At 36.5% G+C, this 19,128-nt stretch overlaps 1 protein-coding gene across 2 annotated transcripts in view; it reads right to left on the bottom strand.

The window, feature by feature from the left end:
• The window catches only part of LOC150098592 (splicing factor 3A subunit 2-like), a 39,360-nt gene that overhangs the window by 6,712 nt on the left and 13,520 nt on the right, over positions 1-19,128 (bottom strand). For both annotated transcript variants that reach the window (XM_090405347.1, XM_090405349.1), the window contains exon 2: positions 7,365-7,532. In XM_090405347.1, coding sequence (XP_090261473.1) covers positions 7,365-7,518 — 154 coding nt within the window. In that variant the 5' untranslated portion in view covers positions 7,519-7,532. The remainder of the gene's footprint in view (positions 1-7,364; positions 7,533-19,128) is intronic.

Here is a 19,128-nt window from a genome sequence, read left to right as displayed (position 1 = left end):
CCCTTGCAGCTGTAAACTGTCCTACTTTGGCCAAACAGGCAGGACAGCAAATATCAGGATTTCAAAACATAAAGACTACATCGGTTTCACCAGTACAGCCACTCTGGGCTTGCAGACCATGCTCTGGATACCCGCCACAGAATACGTTGGAAGAAAATCAAAGTAATACACCGCAGCAAGTTCAAGTACGAAAGAGTATTCATAGAATCAGCCTCAGCTCTAAAAAACATTTCAAACCTGAACAAATTTGAGTGCATGAGACTGCCCCAAATTTGGGAAACTTACATCATGAGAACATCAGCCCAACGGCCAAGAATAGCCTGCTAGGGGCACTGTTAGGACTTTAGAACCAACGTTAGTCTGTTATCTTCTGCCTCATTTGCTTTTTGTAATTCCTGCGTGCACGTGCCATATTTGTATGTTCCCATGAAGATGGCAATGTGACATTGCCAAAATATAGGAAGTATATATTAAAGTTTATTTTAATTTGTATTCCAGATTTTAATTTGTATATGTTGCAAATTTCCTTAAATTATTTCATAGTCATGGAGTGGTATATGCAAAAAAATCCTAAGAATTCTTGATATACAGAAAAGGGCAATCTATCTAGTAAGTGATCCTCTCACGGACTGCTCCTCAACTAGTCAGTACTGTTCTTCTAACCATGTAACAACACGAGCAGCCACCCGTCAACATCAGCACGTGATTCAACCCAAATATATCAAACCAACTTCTAGTCTTTTCCCTTCATTCCATCTACCTCTGTTCTTTAGAACAGCCTTTCCCACACTGTCTTCCCCAATGTTTTTAACTGCCAGTTTTTCAAGAAAACTTAATGGGTTCCACATTTCTATTAACCACTTGCCCACAACAGCCGGAGAGTGATAAACGAGTGGAACAAACAAAATTTATTCACCGACAAAACACATAGCTGTCAGAGGCATTCACATATTTTATCAGTGAATGAAATTAAGGACAGGCATGATAGATACTCTGTGAATAACAGTTAGTGTGGGTCTGCCACAATGATTCTTTGGACTCCTTCGAGGTACCAATATAATAATAATAATAGGAATGAATTCAAAGATGTGATAATGTCAGGATTTCTATTTTATTAATACATTTTATTAGGAGTAATAGATTTTCTGCTTTATGTATCTTTAGCAACCTATAATAGTTGTTACTCGCTCAATGAAAGTACTAAGTTCATCTAGTTGCTTTGTCACGTGAGTTGATACTGTTTAGAATGTTATTTAGTCAAAAACTATAGTAAGTTGCTATTAAAACAACTATGTTGATACAATAGTGTGGTATATTTGAAACTGTTCTACCTACTTCTGTGAAGTTAAGAGACCTTTAAATCAATTGGAGCCTAAAAAATATAGTAAATCTTTGCTTTTTTCAGACGATGCCTGTAACCCCCTAGAAAGCGCATCCACAGCTGGCAGATTGGGGAATGCCTCCCAGAAATGGGTGGTAGGAGGGAAATGAAATACCTCCCACAGATATACCTCCCACAAATATACCACACTATTGATACAATAGTGTGGTATATTTGAAACTGTTCTACCTACTTCTGTGAAGTTAAGAGACCTTTAAATCAATTGGAGCCTAAAAAATATAGTAAATCTTTGCTTTTTTCAGACGATGCCTGTAACCCCCTAGAAAGCGCATCCACAGCTGGCAGATTGGGGAATGCCTCCCAGAAATGGGTGGTAGGAGGGAAATGAAATACCTCCCACGACCAACAGGTATGCAGCAGTGGAATGCCAAGCCGGCTGCATTAATTGCCTAAAATCTTTAAAGATGAATCAGCCAGCAAATAGAAGCAAAAATAATGCTCTGCATACGGGAGAGCCTACATGTGTAACTCAAGCACACACAGAGTAGGCAAGAAGACAGCAATGTGAAACGCGAACTGTATATATAATATTTCAACCATCAACATTCAGAATGTTGAACAAACCTGACAAATTAAAACTGATAGAGAAAAAACTTTAACTGTTCAAATGGGAAATAGTGGGAGTGGCAGAGACCTACTGGACAGGCGAGGGAAAAATCAACATTAAAAATGCAAGCATATTTTACTCAAGAAGGAAAGATAACCATCACAGAAGGTGTAGCACTAATAATTAAAAAATGGCTTCTAAACTCAATAGTTGATGTAAAACCAATTTCCTCTAGAATCATCTCAGTAAGATTCAAAGCAAAAGAAAAAGGAATATATATAAAATTAACAGAAGTTTATGCCCCAGACCAATCACATGAAGAGGAGGAATATAGCCAATTTCTTGAACAACTGCAAGAAGAAATCAGGTGAACAAGTACAAGAGATATCCTGATTATTATTGGAGATTTTAATGCAAAGATTGGTCAGTACTCTGAAGATAAAGCAGGAGTAATGGGAAAATTTGGTCATGGAGAGATGAATGAGAGAGGAGAGGACTTGATTAATTTTTGCAAAATAAATCAACTGTTTAATCACAAATACCTTATTCTACCACAGGCCACAACACAAATATACCTGGACATCACCAAACAATGAAATCAAAAACTGTATAGACTATATAATCATTAATAAGAAATGGAAACATTCCTTCCAAAATGTTGAAACATTAAAAAAAGATTGACATGGTACAGACCATGAACTACTATCAGAACTACTAAAAATCAGTTTCAAAAGAGAGAGAATAAACCACCAAAACCAAAAGAAAATAGACATCTCAAAGCTCAACAATAGCTTGACAAGATCCAACTATCAAAGAGCATTAAAAAACATGACTCCAATACCATTTATGAAATAGTTAAAGAGATAACTAGAACATACTCACCCAACCTGCGATGAGTCTTTGGACTCCTTGGAGGTATCAGGAATAATAATAAAACCCAGTTTGAATATTTTAAAAAGATGGAACCACAAGTAGCAGTGAAACAATAAATGAAATATGGACTAATCATTTTAAAGAAACATTTGCAGCTGAAGAAAACATAGATCAAGACACCTTCAATCCAGAAGAAACTTCTGAGACAAAAGACATACTAAATGAAGAAATACATATAGCAATCAAACAAATGAAAAATAATAAAGCACCAGGCATAGACAACATTCAAAAAGAACTTCTAGAAAAAGGGGGAGAAAGCATAATAAATTAACTAAGGAAACTGTTCAACAAAATACTAAAGAAAGGAAATTTACCAGCAGAATGGAGAACAGGCCAGATCTTACCCATCCACAAAAAAAAGGAGATGTCAGCTCCTGCACTAACTATAGACCTATCACCCTTCTAAGCAATTGCTATAAAATATTCATCAAAACAGAGTTAAACATTTCTATGAAGAACAGATGGAAGAAGAGCAAATAGGATTTAGAAATAGCAGAAGCATAATAGATACAATTTTCATTCACACAAAACAGATTAGCAGATCTTATGAGAGACAAATATAAAAAACTCTACTGCTGTTTTATCGACTTCAAACAAGCTTTTGACTCAATAAATAGAAGCAAACTCATTAAAATTCAAGAAAACAGAGGGTTTGATAAATACCTATTAAATTTCATCAAGAATTACTATTCAGAAACACAAGCAATAGCGAATTACAAAAACATAGAAACAGATCAAATAGCAATTAAAAAAGGAGTCATGCAAGGCTATCCATTGTCACCATATTTATTCAACCTGTACCTAAAAAAAGTAGTAAGCGAAGGATAACAGATGTGTGAAGGCATAACTGTAAATGGAAGAAATATAACACATTTGTCTTGGCTTGGCAGACAGCCAAGAAAAATTAGAAAATATCCTGACTAAGATGTAACAAATATGATATAAAAATCAATTTTAGTACACAAAACTAATGGTAATAGGAAGAAAGAGAAAAGCAAATGAAAATAGGAAACAATAATATAGAACAAGTAAAGCAGTTCAATTACCTAGGATCAATGAAGATCTAGACTATTTCGAAACCATCAAACACAGAATCAATAATGGATGGATAACATTGGGCAGATTACAAAAAATATGGAACAATAAAAGATTAAGCAAAGAACTCAAATTTAAGATATACAGGTATCCCTTGATTAACACGACTAATTAATCCCTCGATGTTACAGAGCATATCAAAATTGCGTTAATTAAATATAATAACCAGGTGGTTAAAATTACAATTCGTCCATGATCGATTACTGTATTAATAATTTGTTTTATACGGTACTCTTTTAGGAAAGATAAAAAATGAATGCAAAATAAATGCTTATACCTACATTAGTTACTGCCTTTTTTTTTTATCAAAAAAGGTTAAAGATTCGTTTGAACAGTTTTAGTTTTTTTCCTATCAGCATAAATTCTAAGATAACAAGCAAAATGACTCTCTAGACCTCGGCAAACAAGTATTCTTTGATTAACATCTGAATCTATATCCATTACTTGCTTCTTAAGCGATTCTAAAATGTGAAATATTCCATTCAGTTCTTCGATTGTTATCTCCTTTGGAACATCATCTTCACATTCCATTTGTTCGTTGTCTTCATATGCACGTTTTTGTTCAATTTCAAGAAGATTGTTGTCACTGAAATCTTTTGAATTTGAATCCAATAATTCTTTAACATCTTCTACATCGTCTGCACGGTTAGCCTAGTGGCTTTGCATTTCACAACCATATGCCTGGGGAAGGAGTGTCCTAGTTTCAATTCCCGTCAACAACGTGAAGAGCTTAAGCATCTTCCTCAGCCATAGCCAATTTAGCTGGTCTTGGATGTGGACAGCAGGTCTTTTTCTGCCAGTTTATGTGGGGTTTCTCATCTCGCAAAGCTGGCAAACCGGCCCCGTGAACACATGCTTTGACAGACATGGGATACCACCGGGAATAAGGAGCAACCAACCTATTCTGGAGGAATATCAGTTACGGAAGCTTACGCGGCAAAATGTGTAGGCCTGCGTGAAAGCATAACATACGGTGACTTCTGCATCAAAACCATCAAAACCAAGGGGTCTTCACCAATTGAAACGATTTCTTCAACTACGTTGTTCACAGGATTTTGAAAACCACCTAAGTCATTAGCGTATTCAGGCAAAAGGTTTTTCAAACAGCTCTTATGCAGCTAGAAGACACATGTTCCCACAAGTCATGAATGTTTTCAATTGAGTGTTTAATGTTAAAATTTTTTCAAAATTCATGAAGCCTAATCGCATTTTCTCCAATTGTTTCTACTGCCTTTGAGAATGTCTTTTTAAGAAAATAGGCTTTGACAGTTGCAATAACGCCCATGTCCATGTGTTGTAGCAATGATGTCGTATTTGGTGGAAAAAATAAAACTTTCACATTCTCACACAGATCATTAAGAGAGTTTGGGTGACCAAGTGCGTTATAATCAATGTCATCATGCTCGTGATTTTCTTTCTCTCGGCCAGGAAATAATCCTCAAGGCTTGCATGTTTTTGTGCAGTAAATTTAAATGCGCGTTAATTAAAACTCCCGCTGCGTGTATCAAGGGATTGTCCCAATTAATTTCGCTGCGTTAATCAAATCCCGCATTAAGCAAGGGATACCAGTATAAACCAATGATAATTTCCACAGTCCTCTATGGCTCAGAATTATGGATCTTAAGGAATAAAAAGAAACAGATAAACTCAATGCTTTCGAAATGAAATACCTAAGAAAAATCAACTGGACAGAAAAGTCAGAGAACTTAACTTTAAAGAAACAATAATTACAGCACTAAAAAAAAAAGGAGCCAACTAAGCTGGTAGAATTGAAGGAACAGCCCAGCAGAAGACAACCAAGAAAGAAATGGATTGACAACATTAAAGAAAGCACCCACTTAAACTCCATAATAGAACTTCATAAAAAGACAGTAGACAGAAAGAAATGGCAACAATTCATCTTTGAGGAACTCAACCCACCATGAGCAGAAGAGAAATCTTTGCTTATTTATCAATTAAATACTGCATTGCTAAAAAGAATCTAGAACTTACTATTGAATGCAGAGGAGATGACTGAAAAGATCCAGTAGAAGGCAACCAAGAAAGATATTTGGCAATTGTATATATGAGAAAAACTGAGAGAATGTAGTCTTCAAATGAATAATAAATGGAAGAGATATGGCAAATAAATTTGTAAGGGAATCTTAAAATACAAACAAAACTGAAATTTTACAGCTTATAACAGGTAGAGAAAGAAGATGGTGGGTCATCCCTTAGTAAGCTGAATAAGGGTATGATTAACCCCCAACCGGCCACGACGTCTATAGACGTCCAGCTAAATCTGGATACGATTCTGTAACACCTATTGAATAACATGGATAAGAAGTACAATTTGGTCTCACTATTTCATCCATCTCGGCCAGTAGGGAGGTTAAGAAGCATGTGAGGTCCAAATTTTTCTCATGGCATAAGTTACTAGTGTGAGTCCATTTTCAGTGTATGTTTTTAAAGAATGATATGTAGGGCTTGAAAGATGCACTGATCTGCTTCTCCGTAACAAGTGACAATTTTTAGTTGATGAATAAAAAAAAATTTCTGAAGAAGTGTTTTGGTTAATCATCAATTTGATTTATGTAATGTAATTCTGTTCTATGTTTGTGCACAATTCTATATGTGGATACAAGAAAAGAGTAAGAAAGCAGAATCTGGAGGGAATCTTACGATAATACAAATCACAGTGATGAAAAACCAAAATAATGCTCTCTCGAATCACAAATACAGCATATATCAGAATCATGTCCATATCTTCGTGATATCTATACAAAGAGTTTAGCGTTAATGAAATGAGGCAGTCAATGCTACATCTAGTCTGTTATGTCTATTGAATGCAAGTGTCCACTTGTTAGTTTGACTGTTTTTCTTGCATTTTTCTCTACATTTTTATTGGCACATGCACTTACTTGGAAAGAATCTACGTGCAGAAGGAAACCAGTTCATGAAGGGTTTAAAAATCTTCTATCATCAGTAAGAGAGCAAGAGATCACTGATAAGCCAAACTATTCATATGAGCAAAATCAGGATTTTTAGGTCTTAAGTACACAATCCTTAAAGCAGATATTTTAAAAAAGTAGAACAGATCTGGGATTTATAAGTAAGCAATACTTCAAGAGTACTACAACTGAATCAGTCAGCAATGCATTAAACCTAGTAGTTATTTATTCCTATCATAAATGGAATTTTAACTTAAACCTCTTTTCTTAGCAAGTGGAATATGGTAAAACCACTCAGTCATAGAGGCATCTATAAGAATATACTTTTGTAAACTTCATTATCTTTGTAAATTATTTAGTTTTACTTTTAACTAGAACAATAAGGTTTACCAAATAAATGATGAGCAAGATAATGCACATCAATAATATAAAATAAGGTAATACTAAAAGGCAATACCTAAATGATTTTTCATGAAATATGGATCTTTATTTAAATCGATTGTTTCAAGTGCCAGCTGACGAAGTCGCTCCCTTCGATCTCTGTTTGTTTCTGACCATGATGCCACACCACCTGTGCCAGTTTTCCCTCCTGGTCGGTGTTGAAAATCCATCTAAAATTGATAAACTGAAAAGAAATTAAATAAGAGCAATTTCATATTGATTTCAGACATTAAAAAAAAAATTGGCATTTTTAGTGAAAATTAAATTTTTACAAAACAATAAATCTGTGAAGAAAAATTACTTTTTAAATGAGCAATTATATTAAGCAATGCAATCTACATTTCAGTTGTAAGGTAGAAGTTAAACTTGAAAAGGATAGAGGAAAGTGGTTTGATGTGAAACGAGGTGTGCATTATCTGTGTATTTCATCATCTGTATGGATCATAATATGAAGTTACATGGCATTACACTTGTTATCAAAATTGGAGATGTTAATCTCAGCTGTTTACTTCATGCAGATGTTATACTTTTATAATATAAATCCAGTACAAGTCTGCAGGATTCCTTAACTAAAATTGAATAACTGTTGTAACAAATCTGGTATGAATATCAGCAATTAAAAAAAAATAATAATAATAATAAAAAACAGACTGAATAGGCAGAAACACTGAAAACATCAGCTACATCCTGAATGGGAAACCCATAGAACAAAAAACATTTCAGCTATTTAGGCACAATTTTTAATGAAGATTGCAAATTAAATATGGAAACAGAATAAGCAAACCTGGCATGGTAGGGATTCAAACGAATAAATTTATGGGCATGAACAAACAGCATCAATGGCAGAATCATACTAAAAATGAAGATATTAGAAAGCAACTTAATATTGTTGGGTATTCAGGAATGTGTGAGCAGAGTCAATCTCAGGTGATAGAGTATTACTTTTGGATTTTTCCCAGAAGAGAAAGACCTCAGTGGAATGATGCAATAAATGTTTAGAAATATATGCTATGACATATATTTCAATATGCATAATGCAAAACATCTCCTTGCAGATATGTATAATGTTATGCATTAAGGGAAGGGCCACTACCCAGACTAGTTTCGACCTTTATTGAGGTCTCTTCAGTGGGAGCTAGGCCCAAGTGGAGATACCAGGCAGAAGAATTAGCAAGGTCATCATCTTCTTTAGGAGCTGCCAAACGGAGATACTGAGATAGGAGTGTTGGTAGCTTGCTCCACCTTTGCAAGGAGTTGCCCGGTGTTGTACCACTTTACCCCAGTCCTGAAGATACTTTCAGGCACAAACTTTGTTTGCACACACTTGGATAAAAGATTAAACTAAATTTATTATAGTCTGACCAAGTGAAAAATAAACTTTCAACATCTTTCTCTAAATCCAGAGTAATTTAATAAAAAGATGACACACCGTTTGGCAGCTCCTATAGGAGGAGATGACCTTGCTAATGCTTCTGCCTGGTATCTCCACTTGAGCCTGGCTCCCACTGAAGAGACCTCAATAAAGGTCGAAACTAGTCTGGGTAGTGTCTAGCTACTCACTGATGAAGCCTCGAAAAAGGCTGAAACCGGTGGGGGGGGGGCATTATGAGTTCGCTCTCTTAAGGATTTTGCCTTAAGGGAGCAATTTGAGTCTGCGGGGAAAGTGTTCTCCGGCATGGCCCGCTGAGGGGTTTTGTCGGTGAATGCTTTTCTTCAGAATTTGAGCAGTTCTGCTCGGTGGTGGCGTGTGGGTGGAAGGCCATCACTGAGTGGAGCCAACGCTGAGATGGACGGTCTTTCGCCCACGATTGAGTGGCCTAGGGATCGTCCGAATTTTTAGAGACGGCTTTACTTATTCATAAGGTCGAAACTAGTCTGGGTAGTGGCCCTTCCCTTAATGCATAACATTATACATATCTGCAAGGAGATGTATTTTGCATTATGGGAGATACTGAGATAGAAGTGTTGGTAGCTTGCTCCACCTTTGCAAGGAGTTGCCCGGTGTTGTACCACTTTACCCCAGTCCTGAAGATACTTTCAGGTGCAAACTTTCTTTGCACACACTTGGATAAAGGATTAAACTAAATTTATTATAACAGATGCTTCCTTTCAGAAATCCCTGATTATGGTCATATAGACACTGTTGTGTCATGATGTGAATTTATTAAAAACATCATTGTCATCCAAATTCCTAATATGCCCTCAAACTGAAGATTTAAGTAGATTGATACAATTCAGTAGAGTTTTAGAAGACTAAAATATAAGATATGACAATATTGAAGTCCTGACAGATAAGAGATTTGGAGAAAAACTATTAATAAGAAATTAATACAAATGCAAGTTTTTTCATGTAGTACTGTCACAACAGTCTGTATATCCCTTGAGGGTATATAGTAGGAATTTTATAACAATATTTTGTTTTTCTAAATAACAACCTCACATAACAGAGGGCTGCTTAAGGGTCAAAGACAAATAACTGAGAGATCTCCACATCACCTTTTAATGTCAGAGAACTGGCTGGGACTTTGACCTAATCTTCAATCCTCACTTTTGTGTGGTGCACTCCATTAGTAGATATCTACTGGGTACTGAATGAATGAGGGTGAGCTGACAATTTGGGACTTGGCAAACCAAACTGTACTCGCTACTGGCTCAAACCATACGATGACACAACATGTGATTTCATGCAGGCTGAGGCTTCACCCAGTGAAACAAGGCCCCTGCTGTTTTTGTCAGGGAACCAGGACAAAAGTGAAAAACAGCAACTGGAAAAAACTTCCACTCAAAATCTAGAAGAAGAAGAAACCCACCATCCAAAGTGCTGAAGATAGGAAACATCAACATACATAGTATTAACGGAAAAGAAATTGAACTTGCAGAAGAACTGGAAAAGTATCATGTATACATAATTTCAATATCACCTCAGTTTTCCCTAATGTACCTTGGACAGATGCCCTTGACCTTATTAAGCCTCATTTCCTCCTGACATAATTGAATAATTCAGATTCACCATATATGCAGGTAATTTCCTATGAAAAGGAAATACACAAAACAGCTAAATGGACTGCTATGGGTTCTCCACCACAACAAACTTCTATATGGAGTATTTTGAAAATCAAGCACCCAACACAGCTACACTAAAACCAACAGTTTGGTAGTGCTATGTTGTTTGTGTGTTTGCTGTATGGTCTCATGGTCTAGACATTACATACATTTCTGGTGCATTTTAACAGCCAGCATCCTAGTTGGCATACCCATTCTCCAACCAACAGGCTGTGGGTTTAAATCCTGCCATAGGCACAGATGTTTGCAATTGTCTTTAGGTGCACATGAAATTTCATTGCCCAATACGATACCATCACCCTGCTTATTGGAGGCTTTCAGTGGCTTGAAAAGGTTCCATGTTTGGTCTCTAGAGCATGGTTTCTGGACTTTGTAAAAATGATTTAACAATATAAAAAATATGTATATGAAATTGATAAAAATATAAAAAATATATCCTTAGTCAACCCAAGGTACAAAATGTATCATAGGTTTACAAATAACCTTTCGTGGGTGGGAGCAACATAAAAACACCCCATCCCTCCTACACCAAACAGACAAGATCACAGAGCAAAACCATTCCCATCACATATGTTAAGGATACATCAAAAGGCATGGTCGAAAAATAGCCAAAGTTCTCTTCATACATTCTCCAAAAGATCGATGACATCCTCTTGAACATCCTGGAGTGTATAAAGCTCTTTGTGCCTGCAGTTTAGTCTACTTTGGGCAGTACAGCAGATCAGTTAACATTCACTTTGAAGAACATAAAAATTACATCTGAGATCATCTTTATGACAAATCAGGATTGGCAGACCATGCTCTGGATACTCCTTCACATAGGATCAGATGAAGAAAAACATCTATATTACATAGAAGTTGTTACAGGCCTGAGAGGATATTGTTAGAATCAGCATCAGCTAGCAATTTCCCAATCTCAACAAATATGGTGGCATTAATTTATCAAAGATCTGGGATACTAGTATTTTAAAACTTGGGGTGCTTAAGGGTCAAAGCTGTATAACTGAGAGGAGACCTCCACATAGCCTTTAAAGGAATGCAGAGAATGACCAGGGCTTCTGACCTAATGTCCAATACTCACCTTCTCATGTTGCACCCCCATTAGGTATCTACCCAGATACTGAACAAATGAGGATGGGCTGGCAATTTGGCATTTAGCCAACCAAATTATACTCCTATTGGCTTAAACCAAAATATAAAATGATGGTACATGACAGGATATCATGACGGCTTGGGAAACGCTTGGTTAAACAAGGCTCCCCCATTGTTTTCGATAGGGAACCAGGATGAACAGTGAAAAGTTAGCTACTGGAACAAATACTGAAACACACCCTTGAACTCAATATCAACAGAGTTCAAGATTGGTACTATCAACATAAGAAGCCTGAATGGCAAAGAAATGGAGCTAGCTGATGAATTGGATAAGTACCAGATTGACATAATAGGAGTGACTGAAACAAAAAAGACAAAATCTGGTGAGATTTTTCTGAGCAATACATACAAAATGATATATTCAGTCAATGAAAATCAGGGAAAAGAAGGTATTGCCTGCCATTCAAGTAGAGTGATGTGGGCAGATATCAGAATGGGGAACTGGACAATGAGACTTATTTGTGCCTATGGTCCCACAGAAGGCTCTACTAAGGCAGAAGTGGAGGAATGTTTTGAGGCTTTAGAGAAATGAACTGACAAAATGAAAAAGGAAAAGTTGGTTCTTGTTGGGGAACTAAATAACAGAGTAGGAAATAATTGTTAGACATACTAAAATATTTTGGGAAAATTTGGAGAAAAGAGCAAAGCTAATAATAACGGCAAATGTATTGTTGATAGTAATGTTTTTTCACTGGTGCAGGACAATAGAATGCACAGAGGATTCGAAATTGGAAATGATCACCATTTCGTCTTGAGCAGGATAAAATTGAATTTCATATTGAAAAGAAGAACATGTAAGAATGTTTTAAAGCGAATAAAAGTTGAGCAGCTCTTAAATGTGAATTGTAGATTAAATACACAAACATTATTCAAGGAAAAATGAAAGAGTTTGAAAACAGGAACCAAACCTTTTAGATTCAGCCAGATAGGCATGTGGTGAGTGAGGTTGTCTGCAAGGATAGAGAAATCAGAACTCCATGGTGGACACAGGAAGTTAAAGAGGCAGTGAAGGAAAAGAAGAAAGCATATCAAAAGTTCCTGGTGAATAAGTCAGCTTATACTCTTAGAGAATACATAGACAAATGTATACTCTGAGAGCATGGGGAGAGGGGATGAGCACTAGGTTGTGGTCAGAATTGCCTAGGGGGCCCTCCACATTCACTGCATATTTGGAAGTCATTGGTCAGGAAGAGATCTAAAGTATTTGGAGAGTGGTTTGGAGTATCAGGTATTCTGGTTGGCATCTGAATAAGCTGTTTAAGGTCATTAGTGATGGCAAATGCTTCAGCTTCTCTGCCTGCAAGATCTGTACAGCTGGAGGAGGAAAGCCAGTTGGTGTTGTGGACATTAAAATCTCCTAGGAGGATGATTTCACTGTTAGGAAAGTGGGACTGGAGAAATTCAATTTTTAAGGAGAGGAAATTAAAAATCTCAGAGTGGTTGGTTGCTTTAGGGGAGCGATAGAGACAACATATGAATTTGACTGAGTTGGGAAGGGCATTTTCATCCAAAGAAGGTCAAAATTGGGCAATTCTAGGTTGGGTGTTCTCTGGCAAGGTATGTATGCACAGATGCTACCCTTGGGTCGAAAGGAGTTAGAGTATGTAGTTTGGAAGGTTGAGATTAATGGTGCTGGGAGGAGGTGAGATTTGAGTTTCTGCCAGAAAGAGTAGGTGGAGTTTGGTAGACTGAAGGTAATAGTGGACACTATTAAGGTTGGAGTTTAGGCCATGGATGTTGGTGAAGTGGATATGTAGGGTTTTGTGAATCATATGATCGACCGCAAAGTCTTGCACATTTCCTATGCAGTGCCTGCATACTCGCATCGCTTTGTTTTTGCACCAATTTAACTTGTCTATAGTCGATGATCCAACGTTTGTCACAATTTTGATGTTTTTTTCTTCGAGTTGTCTTTGAAGCTGGCATCCTTGTTCCCTTTGTGCAAATGTTAAATCTGGTCGAGCACATATCCGCGATTGGGGCCAAGTGTCTTTGAACTTTTTGTTGACCACTGTTATTAGTTTTGATGTGCTTGTCGGCGTGTCGCAAGTCGCTTTTACTAAGGGTGGAAAGTTCATTCCGTCCTTTCTTTTGTTAATGGGTTCGAAATGATGGCACCTGACAACATTTTTAGAATCTATGTTGCATTCTTCTGCTAATTTGATGATGTCTTCTTTTAGTGCTTTTCCATTTTCCTTTGGAAAGTTCAAAATAACAGCATTGAATGTTTTGCTTTTGGCCTCCATCGAGTAGTACACTGTTGATGCGATTAAGTCACTGAGTTCATTCACAGGGAAGGGTGAACTTGCGTTGCAGCACTGATCATCAGTTGGTTCGAGCTTCATTTCTAGTGCTCGTATTTTGAAGAAAAGAGTTTCATTCATAGTACTAATCTGCTGTTCGAAGTTTTCAATTCGTTTGCCTAAGTTCAGGAGTTGTTTTACAGAGGCACACAGAGAACAGAAATAAAGGCTTGGTAAGGTCGATATATATTTTGTGCAGGAAGCATGTAACCAGTGGCACAGAACTCTCACATTATACCCTTTTTTTTAATCGTGGATATCAATTTTACAGGCTGCGGCACTTTGGGTTTGTCGACAATCGATGGCACTACACTGGTGAGACACGGTGTACTTGTTTGTCTTTGTCTTTTGTTGCCATCTTTGCTTCACATGGTGGCATAGCGGGGGCTTGCACATGGCCCATTTTTATTACACTAAAAGTACTTACAGGTTGTGCTCCTTAATACCAGCTGTTAAGATATCCGTTTGATGTTTAATTTGGATGAGAAACACTTGCAATAGCAATAAAATGCTGGAGCACTAGTTTAGAGTAGCTTACTCGATGACACCACCTGGTGGATTACCCTCCTCTGGTCACAATCCCTTAATGGCAATGGTACAGCCATTACTGGATTAATGGTAATGGAGAGACTTTGGGTCTACCTCTTTTTTATGTAGCTCCCACCCACCCATGAAAGGCTTAAAGATTAAAGTTTTTTTTTTTTTTTTGAAACAAAATATAAGGATATTCAGTTTCAAATTATAATATCCTTATAATATAAGATAATATAAGGATATGATCTGTGATTGTTTTTTTAACAATCACAGATCATATCCTGCCATACGCAGGACATGAATCTGCAGCCTGTTGATTGGAGAACAGATACAATGACCACTTACTTGGACAACTAAGTTGGCTGTTTGTAATACTGTTTTACTCGAAATTTCCTTTATCCAAAATTGTCCTTCAAGATTTTAACTTTTGCTTTAGAATTGGCTTCTATACTAAAATGTGAAAATCAGTCTTCATAATGAATTTATTCACCAATGGCAAATTTACCACCTTAATTTTCATACCGGGAATGAAACAATCTGTTTAATTTTATACATAACAGTAATATTGCAGAAATTATATTCACACTGTTTTCAAATGCTTGCTTGCAATGAAAATCATTACATTAATATTTATAAATGTATTCAAATAAGTATTGAAATAAACATGATTTGCAATTTTTTTTTTTCTTTGTAAAATTCCATGATATGGATCATCATGCTTAAATAGTTGTTTTATTATTATGAACCAGAAAGGACGTTAAAATGTCATTATTTACTTTCATTGTGAGATGCTATTTTTTTTTTAAGTGTGTGCATGTGTGTCCAACAATATATTAGTAGAACTTCAGTCTTTCATCTTCAGCTTAGAATTGCAGCAGATGATTTTTTTTTGTAGGATGCTTATTTTAATAATAATATCCAATGATGAAGCACTATAGATAGATGTGGAGAAAATGTCTAAAATGTTCTATACTGAGTGATTAAAATTGATGCTCAATTTTAAGCACAGATTGCACCCCCCCCCCCCCACAACACACACTTCTCTGCGCCAGGAATGGAATATAACACTCTCCTCCTCTAATTTTATACTTATTTAAACATTTCTGCAGGAAAAGCATCATATGATTATTCAAAATCTATTACTTCATTTTACCATTTTGAGAAAAGAAATAACATTGTTTCACATGCTAAAGCAGGTGCTTTTCCATTCAGTGTTTGCTGAAATTATTGTAAGCTTCACAAATATATTTCATATTATATTTTCAATGTATAAAAATCATTTATATTTATGCCATAAAAAGTCCTGAACATTACTACTTCTCTGCTGCTGGTTGTCATTTTCGAAATCAACAATGTCTTAGAAATAATACTAGCTAATAATTCTCTGCTTTCAGACTGTTGCTAAAACAGATAAAAACTATAAACTTGTAAATGATTGCACTAGTTTCAATACTCATTGATGGCTGATTAATTTGCATGCAATTAACAACTAACTATATATGATAAAAAATGATATGATATGATAAATATGATATGAAAAAAAAAAGATTAATAATATTTGGTGGCTGGGTGGATTTGGTCCCCACTGCTCATACAACTCTCACTTATGGCTCCAAGTAGCTGGTAGAGTGCACCAGCGACCACACCCTGGGACCGTGCTTCGACTGGCATGCAAAACTAAGAGAGGGTATCAGCATTTTATGCTGTAGTGAAGGAGGGTGTCTCCTCCTTGTTGCACTTGAAGACTGGAATGGCTGAGTTAGCAGATGACCAAAATTTAATTTGACAATGGTAATGAAGGTATGACAGAAACTATGTGATATAGTCCGGGCATGCTCTGAGACAAAACAGAGTTGTGGCCAGTCACCGTGGAAGAGCCAGGAACCTCACCATGTAACCTTCCGTAGTAAACCATGAAACAGAGAACCATGTCAGATTTAAGCAATAGAGACAAGGTTGGAATTGCAGCTTGTGTCTCTTGAAAACATTACAGAGAAGAAGAGAAAGAAACTCAGGAACGTAAGATGAATACTATGAAAATAGCATATGACGAAGATACCTTAAACCCTCGAGGGAGGATATTTTCTGATCCTTCACGTCTGAAAACTAAGAATCTTCTCTTAAGACTTGCAACTTGGAATGTAAGGACCTTATATGAAGCTGGGAAGTTAGATAACCTTATACAAGAACTTGAAGCAATGAAATTGGCTGGTATTAGTGAAGTCAAATGGACTAATCGTGGAAAAATAAACAGAAAGAGCCATTCAATTATATACTCATGTGGAGACAATCATAGGAATTTAGCAACATTTGTACTAAAAAATAAGATTGCCCAATCCTTACTTGGATTTTGGCTCATAAGTGACAGGATAACTGCATTAAAAATTGCAGCTCAACCTTTTAACATTTTTATTGTCCAAACACCTACTTCTGATTACCCAGATGAAGATGTAGAATGTTTCTATGAAGACATTCAAAATGCACTTAACAACGCTATATCAGATGACATAACTATCGTTATGGGAGATCTAAATGCTAAAGTAGGCTCAGAAAAGATCTCTTCCTGCATGGGTCACAGAAATCCAAGAGGAGAAAGATTAATACAGTTCTGTGAAGAAAACAATCTGGTAATAGCAAATACTTTATTTAGCCACCCTCCTAGAAGACTTTACACATGGAAAAGTCCCGGAGACAGCAGTAGGAACCAGATTGACTATACAATGATTAAAAAAAAGATTTCGGAATAACATCTTACAAGTCAAAACATACCCAGGGGATGATATTGGATCAGACTACAACCCTGTGGTCATTAAAGTAGCAATAAATTAAAGTAAACAGTGAAACCTCTAAACATAGAAAAATATGATCTTGGCTCCCTTAAAAATCAAGAAATACAAGATAAATTTTTAAAGGAACTGGCACAATCCACTGCTGTTAATGTTCCTGATCCCACCAAGTATCCTTACCCTAAAGATGAGATTGAGGATACATGGCAGAAATTTAAAGAGGGCATAAAAAAGGCAGTAAAACAATGGTTTTGTAAAACAACAATTCCTAAATTTGAGAAAAAAATGAGTAAACCCTGGATGAATGATGGAGGAAAGAAAGAAACCCAAAAATCATCCAGAATACAAGAACTTAAATAAGGAGATCAGGAAAGAATGTAGGATTGCAAAAAAACTATGGCTCAACAACAAATGCAAGGAAATTGAACTTCTGGACAAAAAGCACAAAACCAGAGAACTTCATAAAAAAGTTAGGGAGCTAACTAACAAATCTTGCAAAAGGGTAGGCTCTCATCGCATTGAAGATACCAGTGGAAACATCCTAATGGAGAAAGACAAAATAAGGGATAGATGGGTAGAGTATTCAAAGAAACTCTACAATCATGATAGAATAGATCCAAATCTTCTTGCATTGGCAAGAAGATTTGGAGGGGCCTACTATTCTTTCCTGGGAAGTAACAAATGCCATTAGGAAACTGAAACCAGGGAAAAGCTCTAGGAATGGATGGAATTATGGCAGAATATCTAAAGGCTTTAGATGATAAGGCATAGATCACTTACTGACATATGTAACAAAATATACGAAACTGGACACTTGCCAAAAGATTAAGCATTCAACGTTCCTACCAATACCTATAAAATCAAAGACAATCAAATGTGAAGAATACAGAACAATCAGTCTGATCAGTCAGATACAAAGTAGAGATGCAAGATGGAAATAGTGCCAGGGGTTTTGAGGCAGTAGGGTGTGAGATAGAGGTGAATGGAATCAAATACTTGGTGGGATGTTGTTATAGACCAGGTAATGTGGATGGTGGTGATAGTGAAATATATAGTCAAATTAGCCAAGCAAATAAGAAAAGGGTGATCATTATGGGTGATTTTAATTATGGCAATATAGACTGAAATGATGAAATAGCAACTGGAAGTAAAGAAAATGAGTTTCTTGAGTTTTTGAGGGATAACTACCTCAGACAGTATGTAACAGAGGGCACACGAGGATTAAGGGTCTTGGATTTGGTCATCTCATCAGAGGATGTAATTATAAATGAGGTGTCAAATCATTCACCAATTGGTGAGAGTGACCGTGAGGTGATTACCTGGTTGGTGGCCAGCAGTGTGCAAGGAACCCTGTGAGAAAAGGGTATATGTGGAACTACAGGGGGGGGGGGGAGTGATTGTGAAGAGCTCAGGAGAAAGCTTGCGAGTGTAGCATAGAATGAGGAGTTAGCTGGAAAAGAGATCAATGCAGCTTGGGGGATTTTCAAAAACTATCTAGTAAATGCAATGTCTAAATGTATTCCAAAGGTGACAAGGTTAAAAAAAGGTAGGTGTGAGATGGATGAATAAAGAGATTAAGCATGCAAACAGAGAAAAGGGGCATTGTGGAGGCAGCCTAAGAGAAGTGGAAATAACCAATTCCATGAGGTCTATAAGTACTAGGCAAGGAGGTGACTTGGTTGGTGAGGGTAGCTAAAGAGAGGTATGAACAGCAGTTAGCTAATGAAGCCAAAAAGAATCCTAAGGAGTTCTTTCAATATGTAGCCAGCAAAAGAAAGAATGATTATGGAAGGATGACATTGATAGGAGAAAATGGTATAAAGACAGCTGTTGCAGAATGTGTGGTGGAGATACTTAATCAGCAATTCATAAAGGTCTTTCAATCTTGTGAATGTGACTTCATGGAGAGATTGAGAGCAGTAGATGATGGGGAGGAGAGACT

The sequence above is a fragment of the Typopeltis vanoorti genome, chromosome 15 (assembly GCF_054136105.1).
Source record: "Typopeltis vanoorti isolate ZY-2024b chromosome 15, IOZ_Tvanoo_1.0, whole genome shotgun sequence".
Classification (NCBI taxonomy): Eukaryota; Metazoa; Arthropoda; class Arachnida; order Uropygi; family Thelyphonidae; genus Typopeltis; species Typopeltis vanoorti.
The sequence above is the reverse complement of the archived record's forward strand: the minus strand, read 5'-3'. Positions and strand labels throughout refer to the sequence as shown.